At 37.7% G+C, this 11071-nt stretch overlaps 1 protein-coding gene across 1 annotated transcript; it reads right to left on the reverse strand.

Annotated features, from left to right (window-relative positions):
- Positions 1 to 1924: 1924 nt before the first annotated feature.
- LOC146390369 (uncharacterized) lies at positions 1925 to 8315 on the reverse strand. Its single transcript, XM_084923433.1, has 6 exons — positions 8068 to 8315; positions 6477 to 6596; positions 5452 to 5483; positions 5027 to 5371; positions 4843 to 4920; positions 1925 to 4309 (listed from the first exon to the last, which is right to left on the reverse strand). The coding sequence occupies exons 2-6, from the start codon at positions 6482 to 6484 to the stop codon at positions 4164 to 4166; spliced, it is 609 nt and encodes a 202-aa protein (XP_084779559.1). The 5' UTR covers positions 6485 to 6596; positions 8068 to 8315; the 3' UTR covers positions 1925 to 4163.
- Between the last annotated feature and the right edge of the window lie 2756 nt (positions 8316 to 11071).

Consider the following 11071-nt stretch of genomic DNA (forward strand, 5'->3'; position numbering starts at 1 on the left):
CAGTTACACTGAAAATTTGGAGGGTGTCAGACGATTTTCTATCTGTCATGGTCCTGGGTCGGTGACCCAGCGCTTCAAGTTTATTATTATCATTTTTCTAGTTTATTCTGATTTTGTATTTGTTCTTAGGGTTTGAGTTGTGTGTTCCTGTCATCCCTACCTGTGTCTCTCCTCTGTGTTCTGTTCGTGTCCCCAGTTGGTTGTGTAAAACAGTCTGTGTGTTTCCTGTTTTACTTTGTAGGTTTGTGTCTCGTTATGTCCATTAGTTTCAGCTGTGTCCCCGTCTGTCTGCCATTTCCTAATTACCTTGCGTGTGTATTTATACTGCGTGTCTGCCTGTGCTCCTTGTCGCGTCGTCTGTGTTCATTCCCTATGTTTCTCTACGTCTCCCTGTTCTGCCGTCCTCATCTGCCATCTCTGAGTTTCTCCCGCTGACCTTATGTTCCAGGTTTGTTTGTTAGTTTCACCCAGTTTAGGTTTATGTTCAGTCCTGCCCTCACTTCCGTTATTTTCACTGTAAATAAACTTCCACTCGCATCTCCATCACCGTCTGCATTTTGGGTCCTCATTTATTCATCACACAACTGCTGCCCCAGTCGTGACACTATCAGTGTTTAATTTTTAGACTAATTATGACATTTTGAAGTTGGTTAGATACATTTAGTTTCAGTTGAGTTTTATTTATGTAGCACCAAACTCAACAACAGTCATCTCAACTTTACATTCTAAGATAAAGACCCAACAATATAAGAGAGAAAACCTCAACAATCAAAATATCACCTCTGAACAAGCACATGGTGACAGTGGGAAGGAAAAACTCCCATTTAAAAGGAAGAAACCTCCACAGTACCAGGCTCAGGGAGGGTCAGCCATGGCGAACGGTTGGGAGTAGATCACTATGGTAACTAATGCTGAACACATATCCTGGTCCAGGGCAGGTTATGTTGAGACTTTCAGTTTAAATCCACTGGAGAGACACATTTTGAATTTAATTTACAGTTCACTTTAGGTGCGGTACACATTCTGCACATTCTGATGTAGGAACACATTTTATATATGGAACTTGGCAAACAAAGTCTTACTAACACTACTGAATGAAGCCCAGCTGGGAAATTACAGCAGTTCTGATGATGGGTCTCATTTACACTGCTGGAAATGCAGCGACACAGATTAAAACTTTCACCAGTTCCTTTTTTGGGTATTGGTCACCAAGAACATCTGTCTAATCAAAAAAATGACCTGTCCACAAACTAAGTTGATTTCTTTTTCAGTCTCTGAACAGGTTTCCGAGCTGAGCACACTGAGTGTAAAGCCTGTACTAAACAGCAGTAGGCCTACCTGAGTGATAACCTCTCTGTGGTTTGTAGTGATCAGGTACGACTGTGCCACCCACAGTGGGAAACAGAGAATGAGACAAGCAAACGGTGGCCGTTTGATTTGACTGGTAAATCAAGCTCTCTTTTTACCATGACAGACAGCATACATAAGCAGCCATGGTCCCAATCCATCTGTTGATCTCTCGCTCCCCTCTCCTTTCACTCGTGAACAAGACCCCAAGAAACTTCTACTCCTCCACTCGGGGCAGTAACAAGCCCCAGACCAGGAGTGGACACTCCATCCTTTTCCTGCTTAGGACCGTGGCCTCAGACGTGGAGGTGTTGATTCTCATTCTCAGTGCTTCACACTTGGCTACGAGAACCGCTCCAGTGCCAGCTGAAGACCATCACTTGATGTCATAACAGGTGGTTTATACAGATAAACAATAAAAATGGATACACAGAGATATAGTAAAATATGATAAAAGGTTTTTGCTCCATAATAAACAGCAAGGAAATAATAATGTGTAGTTTCACTTTTTATCTTGGATCCACATACACAACTGCCTGAATGCCTGACAAGCATGGGGTGAGATTACATCAGTTCCTGTTTCTCTTTGTTGCACTCTTTGACCTTAGTTCTCTTCTGTACAGATACTAGCATGCAGTCATGTAGTTCTGTTGGACTGTTTACTGCAGTAATGTTTGAGGGCAGAGCAGTAGCAGAGTTTTTATGAGTTACGGATAATCTGGAACTCAATTTGGGATGGAGGTTTGGCTTTTAAATTTGATCTTTGTAGAGTGTGGTACACGATAGGTTGTAAATCCATGGTAGAGTTAACAGAGACAGACATTACGAGCCATTATTTTAATTTATGTATGCTATGTGCTCAAAATGATCTGTGATTGGCTATTATTATTCATGGATAATGTGTATAAAAAGAATAAACAATAATTGCATTATATAGGATATTATGTAGGCGTAGCAATCAACTCTACTTAAACTATTTCATTTACTTCTCTGTTAAACGTTTTAACTCTAACTCTACTGCTTTCACAGCGTTATGTGGGCAAATACCTCCCAACAGCGCCATCATGTGGTTATATGGATTAAAAACAAAGTTCATTTAGTACTACACTGTTCAGCAGATGGAAACTATTCTATTACCAGACAAAAGGAGAGCAGGTGTTTAATGGACAGCATCTTTACATTTTGTTGACCTGATGAATCTCTCTGAAAGTTTATCTAGATATAAATTCCTATCAGTACTGACAGGTCGTTTCTATAACAAAACAATTATGGAGTTGGTCTTTTTAATCATTTATCTGTATAGAAATCACGTTTAAACACATCAAAAAACAGAAAACTTTCAGTTATTTTTGTGTATTATAGTGTAAACAATCCAACTCAGTTCACTGTCCCATCTTTTTCTTTTGTTTCTCTGTTTATGTATCAGCAGTTTGGTCTGATTTATTACAAAGAGCTTAACAGTCTGTCAAATGAACACACAGACAAGCAGATGAACTTGTATTACAGATGTTAGAGCTCCTCTCAGCTCTTTCCTCACAGTTACGACCTGATCTCACGTGTGTATTTCTGAAGCAGAGCCCCTTAACTTCACGAATCTAATGTCAGTACCTGATGCTTCACTTTTGCTTTTGTTTTAAATGCAGTCTTCTCCAGATCAAAAGCAAATAGAAACATTTTTTATTGATTTATCAATCAATTTATTACAACAAATGAAGAAAAATTTATTACAACAAATGAAGAAAAAAAAAAATATATAAACAAAGAAAATCAGACAGCAATGTTCTTGATAACAAATGTCACCAAAACACATTCCTACCAGATATAGATCTCTCGATATAGAGACAGACAGACAGACACACACACACACACACACACTTTGTTAAAATACCAACATATGTTTTAATATTGTTTAAAAAAATATTTATACAAATACAAAATAATATCCAAAAACTTGGGTAGTGCTTCACAGATTAAAAAGAGTGAACGTATAATGATAAAGCACGTTTATAAAACCAATAAAAAAAACCTAAACAGAAATAACACCAAAAACCCATAAACACTGTTATTTTTTTCTTTTTTACATGAAACTGAAAAAAGGTGTTTTAAGGTGAAGCTTATGTTATTAGAAATTATTGCAAGCATCAGATTTAAAAAGTGCTTAATTCAGATATTTAACGTTACATACATGAGACTATTGCAGGTTTTATCCAAGACTGAAACACGTCTGTCAAACTGAAGGGTGCAGTTATTACATTTATTGTTTTTATCTTTGTTTAAGTCAGATGTGATTTGTAAAGACCAAACAATTACATCAATGGTTTTATGTCTTGCCACTTTAATTTTTTATAGAAATGAAGTGTGTTACTGTAACATTACTGTAAGAACATGAAAATGAGTCATTGTCAATTTTGAGCTGAAATGCTGCACGGCTCACATTATTTGCTGAGAGTGAGTTCTCTGAAGAGACAGAAAACCCACTTAAAATGTCAAAGGTCATGTTAAAAAGAGTAAAAGTGCATGTTCAGTGATTTTTCTTTCATAACCCATGCTCATAGTTGAAGCTGATACTGAGAACGGCTGAAAAGTTGTGGTTATTATTTCCAGGAGACCACGAAGGGGATCTGCCTGGAGCCATAATGATGCTGAGAAATGTGCATTTGGATCAAATGTAACTTCGAATGAATCTTTGAATATAAAGATCTAGGCTTTTGTCTTTATAAGTGCAAAACGAAATACATCAAAACATAAATCAGAGCATAAAAATGTTTGATTAAAATTCAACTACACAGAGAAAAAAAAAAAAAAAAAAAAAACTTTCACAGTATTGCTTGCAGATGTCTCTTAGCTTCTATCACTAACACTAAACCACCAAGTATTAGAGCTCCAACATTTAGAGCTCCTAAAACTGTTTTAACATTGTTCCAGTCATGAGCTCTGCGTTTCTCCTCAGGACTTCTTGCTCCTTTAAGAAGAAGAAAAAAAACAACAACATCAGTTTATATCTGATGTCAGGTGAAGCAACTATTTATGTTTGATTTAACCTTGTCATGCTCAATCATTCAGGGAAGGAAATTACAGAAAGTTGATTCTGTTCATCTGGAATCAGATACTCTTATGTGACCATTTAAAATACATACAGTAGATTTTGTTTCTACTTTCCTTTAAACCCTCCATTTTCTCCCCTCTTTTTCTGCAGCACCAGCCAGTAAGTATTTTTAGGTACTAAATAAATAATAAACTTTCTTTTTTTCTTTTTTTTTTTACAAAAGCCATGGCAAAAACAGGAGCAGTGTTATCGTTGTCAACGCTTCTAAATAAGTGCCCAAATAAATGCCTGGCAGCATTTCAGACTGGCTACCAAGTGGTTAGATTTGTTCTAGAGAGACTTTGTTTTAAAAGAAAAAAGAAAAGTTTCATTACAAAGCACTTTGTTAATTAATGAGTGAACACCTTTAAAACCTTTAATAACCATAGTAGCAGCTCGGTGTGTCCTACCTTCACTTGGTTTTGGTGTTGTGTGGAAGCTGTCACTGCTCACTGAATGAAGGCGAGTCACATTCAAGAGGAAATTTTCTGTAGAAGCAGATTAGTTAGGTGTTAGATTCTCACCCAGGTCATCTTACAGCAGTAACAAAAACAAAGGCACAACAGGTTTGTATCTGGGGTTCTGTTGACCTACCAGAGACCTCATGCTCCCACCTCCTCAGCACCTTATTATAATCAGCAGCCAGATCACAGCGGTAGTTTCCAGAGTCTTCAGCTGTGACTCTGGACACATGAAGTACGACTCTTCCTCCTCTCAGGGCGTCTCTATCGATCCGAACCCGTCCTGCAAACTGCTCGTGCTGAGACTCAGAGTCCTCCACTCCTCTGATCATTTTAAACAAAGTATTTCCATTATCTGAGAGGAAAACACACATCAAGTGAGCTAGAGACACGTCAGCTTGGAGCTGACGGTCCAGTCTGATGGTGATGTTGCTGCCCTCCTTGGCCTCATAGACACTCTGAGTCCCAGCTAATATACCTGAAGAGGAGACAGAGGAAGGTCAGGATTGTAGCTTTATTTAAATAAAAACCTCTCAATGTGTCAATGTGAAAACTCACATAAAGACAGAAATATCGAGATGATAATTTTCCTGTGAGGAAAAAAAAAGGAAAAAAGGTGAGGACAAAGTTTTAGATTTTGTTTTTTGTTTTTTTTTTAACTAGGAGAATAAAAGTAAGACATAAAAAGTAAATGTACATAAAATGGAATACAATGAATTGGAAATGTCATAAAACTATATTTCATTCACAACAGAACACAAAAAACATTAAATTTTTAAAATGAGAAAACGCACAACTTTAAGAAAAAACAAAACACTATTAGCTGAATCAACATGTTTCCAAAAGTTGGGAAGAGACCATTTTTATTGTAGCATCAGGTCTTCTTTTGTAACAGTCTATAAACACGTGGGAACTGAGGAGAGCAGCTCAATGTCCCAATCTTGTCTGATATAAGAAGCTAACAGTCCTGGATCTTCTCTGATGTATTTTTTTTTTTGCTTCTTTACGCTCTAAATGTTTGGAGCTGGTGAAAGGTCTCAATGGCAGGCAGGAAGACTTTTTTTTATTGCATTTTATTGCATTTTTTAATGCAGTGAGGACCAGAACATTACGGGCATTCAATACTGGTTTTCATTTTTGTCCCTTGCCCACAGAGATTTCTCCAGATGATCAAAATCTTTCGATAATATCATGTACTGTAGAGTATTATGTATTTGATAACATTTAGGTCTTCACAATTTTACACTGAGAAACCTTATTCTGGAACTGTTTAACCTTATTCTTAAAATTGTGTTTTTCTTAGTTTAAACAGTTAATATTTTTTTCTATTGTGAATTAAATGTGAGTTTATGGGATATGCAAATTATTGCATTCATTTTTTCTTTATACTTTATACAGCTTTTTTAATTTTCAGAATTATTATTGTTATTATTATTATTATTGTTATTATGATTATTATTACACACTTCAAGCCTATAGATTTAAAGCACCTGTTGACATCAGTGTGCAGTGCCTTGTTTAATATTACCTAAGTCAACTTTTCTAACTCTTGTAAGCTCAGTTTTGAGGAATGACGTTCCTACCCCTTCATTCTGCTCAGCTTCCAGGAACCAGGAGCTCCTCTCCATGAAAGTGAGCAAACATGTGACGATGAAGTTTTCCTGGTGAACTTCCTGAGTGCATCACAATCAAGGGCCTGGAACCTAGAAAAGAAAAATGACAAGCATGTGTTGTTGTTTTTTGTTTGTTTTGTTTTGGTTTTTTTTGGTTCTTCACTTCCACTAAATTTCGATTCATGGTGTTGACGTATCCAAGAATTAATCTGTTAAATGTTCCCCCACAGTCCACGATGAAGTTTACAAACTTGTTGTTTAATCAACGCAGGCTGTTTTCTGCCCTTCCGATACATGGATTTGCCATGGCAACCGGCAAATAAAGAGCAGAGCCTCGTTTTAATCTAGTGGACTGAGAAACATGAATGTTTGCAAGTGTGGACCATGAGGTTTATCTTTGGTTCTCCACTTTGTCATAATAATAGACAATAAAAATAGATGGATGGATCTGGATAAAAGGTTCTTCTTATGAAATATAATCGTATTTATAATATACGTTTATGAGAGTAATGCGTTTTTTTCTTTTACATGATTCTGTTATTTCTTCAGGTTCATCAGGAGGAGGAGTTTGCTGGAGGAAACCTGTCAGTGAGTAGGTCATGTTCACAGAGTCTGTTACTCAACTAAGCGCTTAATTTCACTTGTAGAACAAAAAACCCAAATTTCTTTCAATCTCAGGCTTAACAACCTCCCAGAAGCAACTATTATTAAAGCATTACACCGGTCATGTTTCGGATATTTTCCATTTAACAGTCTGTCTTTAATTCACCTACAGTAACAACAAAATATTGAAAATCGCGACTCTAACAACATGGCGCTTTCAGCTGATGTTTAAAAAAACTTCAACTGCCTCAGGTTTTATTTTGTTTCTGTTTCTGCTACAACCAGCAGAGCTGCTGGAGCTTGTTGTTGCACAACCTTAATTTAAAAACGTTAGTGTAAAAACCAGTAAAAAAACAAAAACAAACAAAAAACAGTTAACCTGGAACACAGGGCAACAGACGAAAACAATTGAAACACAAACTTTGATTTTTGTTGGGGAGCAGCTTTTAGTTTCTAAGAATCAACTAAAAACGATTCACTGAAAAAATATTTTTTTCAACCAGGAAGTAGCAGATTTAGAACTCGTGACAAAAACAAGGAGGAAGTGGAGTAATGCAACGATAAAAAACATATTTCACGGCTCAGAGTTGGTACAGATTTACCTCTGAGAGCTAAATAAATATTCGCAGCAAACAGCAGCACAGAAGTTCAAACAAAAAATACAGCTTTTACTTATTTATTTGAATGGTTTAAGACGTGAACTGCTCTTCTGTTTCCTCAATGCGCACTTTAAATGTCCACAAACTTCACAGCTGTGATCGTTCCAAACAAAAACCGACGAAGAAGCAAAGTCAAAACATTAACACTGGTTTAATAATACTTAAATCAATTAATGCGCTTCGTCTTCATTAGGTAGTCCAAACGTAAATCCTGCCGAGTTTTACATGTTGACATTAAATACGTTTTAAAGGACTGAACATGAAAACACAAAGAGTCAAATCAGCTTTTAGATACTCACCGGTTTAAAGGAGAGACCGCAGCGAGCCGTCCACTTCGTGTAACTTAATAGTGATGGGTCCAGCAACACTGATGCACGTATCAAGCTCACAGAGCGAAATTTGTATCTGTGCAGTGTCTTATTAAGAAAAAAGTCAGGTGATCGGCACAGCTGCTGTATCGCTCGTTGCCAAACTGTGGCTGTATCCCAATCCAGCGACCGCACGCTTCGGAGTACACGCAGTACGCGTACTATGTACGGTGCGTACCAAGAGAAGTGCGGAAGTGAGAGGCTTGTGAAATGGGACGGTCTAGCCTTCGTCGCGCTGCTCAGGTTGCCTAGCAACCATGATACTACAGCATTGTTTGACATAAATGAAGGAGAAAAAAAATGTTTTTTTGTTCGTTCATTTTGTCATGACATCACTTTGATTAGTTGAGTATCTGAGGCTGAGACCACGGGACTGTAAAACATGATTGCTGGCCTTCATTTCTGTACTGAACAGTCATTTCAAGATTAGTTAGTAAATAACAATTAGCTGATGTTGGTCATGAGACTAAAATCATCTCACTTTGGTAATGTGAATATAATATGGCCAATATTATATTTATTGTCAGATTTTTATGATATTACAGGATATATTACAGCAGTGAGCTTGAACTCTGTGTCAAAGATTCAAGTTGCAGTTATTTATATTTCCTATCACCTTAAATCTTCACTCAAAGACAAGTATCTTTGACAGTGTATATATAGATGTATTATACATAAGAGACAGATATTGTTCGTTTAATATGTTGGCATTAGATTACATTTGGCTCAATGCTTACATGTATGTGTAAAAAGCAAATGTACGAGCTGTGATAACTGTTTCTGATAAAATGAAGAGTAGACTGATTTATGAAATATTCCTTTATTGGGTGAGAAAATCAGACCATGTCATAACTGCTTTAAGTCATACAGAATAGATATCAGAGCCTTAAACAGGCTGACTTCTGCTAAATGGGTCAAACTGGGCAGAAAGTATACAAACACATAACATCCTTATAGAATATGATGTAACACTATAGATCAACTTACCTCAGGATATATAAGGCATATAAACAATTACAGCAATATGATGCAACAAACACAGCAGTGCTACTAATCCAAAATACTCAAAGCTTCATAGAACTGAAACAAACATTTATTTTTAGCTTCATTCTGCTGCTGATACATACTTTAGGTTTCTGAACATTAAACTTGTTGCTGCCTTTCATAGTGTGTAACTTGAAGGCCCTGAGTACTTTCTCCCACACTGAAAACACTGGAATGATAACATTATTTGAACATTACCTAATAAGACTGATTCAGGACAGACAATTAGTTATTTTAAACTTTTCTAGCAGTCCTTCACAAACAGGGAACAGTCTGTCTATTCTCTCCATCTGTCAGCTGCTGCTGGCTCTTCCTCCTCCTCTTCCTCACACACTGCTGAGTAGGGATGGGTACCGGTATCCCAGTACCGGTTACCGGTCTGGTTACTACCGGTAACCAGACCGAAAAGCAGCGTACATTTCGGTGCTTTATTTCGGTGCTTTTTTTTCCTGAGCTGTGATACACTTTAGATTCTAGCCAATCATTTTACGTTTCCGAGGATAGTAGGCGGGTCCAGGTACGTATGTTCTTTTAGAGCAGAGCTACAGATTAAAAATGCCCAAGGTGAAGCGGTCAAAAGTCTGGCTGTACTTCACAGCAAAAGATGCAGATACTCCCTTCACCCTGGCCAAAAAGGCTAAAATGACCAAAGAAAAAGTGGAAAAACAGTTAAACATGAGAGGTTTTTGGACAAAGTTTGTGTTTTTTCCATTGTTTAAGCACTGCTTCCAGCCAAGAGTGATACCATATATGCCCCATAGCTGCAGAAAAGGCTAACATTGTTATCTTTTTACAAAAAAACAGCTGAACATGAGGTTTTTGGACCAATTTTGTGTTCTCCATTCTTTAAGCACCGGTTTGAGCACCGTTTAAGCACCGGCACCGTTTCAAAAGTACCGGTTTGGCACCGGTATCGGATAAAACCTAAATGATACCCATCCCTACTGCTGAGTTTGTCCTGGTGGATCATCAGGGGTGCAAAGCCTCACAGATGATGTGCAGCAGTGGGTCCCTCAGTCTGTCCTCACTCTGGACACTTGCAGTTGTCACACATGGAAATCAAATGTGTGATAAGCTGCAGGATTCAAACACAAGTGTAACTTATAAATACATGTTCATACTTTTATTCCACAATCAGAGAGAAAGAAACAGAGAGAGAGTGCAGGACAGACAGACAGGTGACAGTCTCAGGTGTACACACTGCTACAAAACAGCACAAGAGAATGATGATTTAGTGTTTGTGTTATTACGAGTGCTAAACAAGAAGAGTTCCCAGATGGTACAGTGGACACATGTGTGACTCCTGTGATTAAAGCATCTTTCTTTCAGCTTAACGAGTGAACCGTCAGCTCGTTCAAACACACGTTAAAGTCCGTTTGGCTCGACACCACCGAACAGAGGCAGCAATATAACATAGCTAACATTAACAGTGCAGTGAATCCTGCTTGTGCCGTGATATTCAGGACTGCAAACCGAGCAACATCACTGACTTTCAGCTTGTTGTGTTTGTGGATATATGACTGACTTTAATTATCCACAAAATCATCACATTCTCTGTAAGATTAACATCAACTATTGAACAGCGTATATTTTACAGTAAAGGCTTTAAAACCAAGTTAGTACAAACATCACTAAAGTCACATAACTTTGCCGACATGTGGCCAACAGCAATGTTTTAATGTTCTTCATTATTAAACATTTGCACATAAATAAGTGACACTCAGTATACTTACTTTTGACAGTTCACTCTTCGGCTGCGCTGCTTCTGCCGTCTGCCGTATTTTGCGGCAAAATTATCCACACCCACCGCCGCGCTATGAATTTTGGGATATATGGGACCACGAAGCGTGCACTGGACCACGCTTGATATTTGGGGAAATCGACGGTGCAT

Source organism: Perissodus microlepis, chromosome 3 (genome assembly GCF_051167445.1).
Source record: "Perissodus microlepis isolate ML-2025 ecotype Zambia chromosome 3, ASM5116744v1, whole genome shotgun sequence".
Lineage (NCBI taxonomy): Eukaryota > Metazoa > Chordata > Actinopteri > Cichliformes > Cichlidae > Perissodus > Perissodus microlepis.

Bases quoted from the DNA above. Each gene is read 5' to 3' on its own strand.
- LOC146390369 (XM_084923433.1), bottom strand. The intron at 5,372-5,451 runs GTGAGTTTTCAC...TCTCCTCTTCAG, and splicing joins CTCGATATTTCTGTCTTTAT to GTATATTAGCTGGGACTCAG. The intron at 4,921-5,026 runs GTAGGTCAACAG...CTGCTTCTACAG, and splicing joins GTGGGAGCATGAGGTCTCTG to AAAATTTCCTCTTGAATGTG.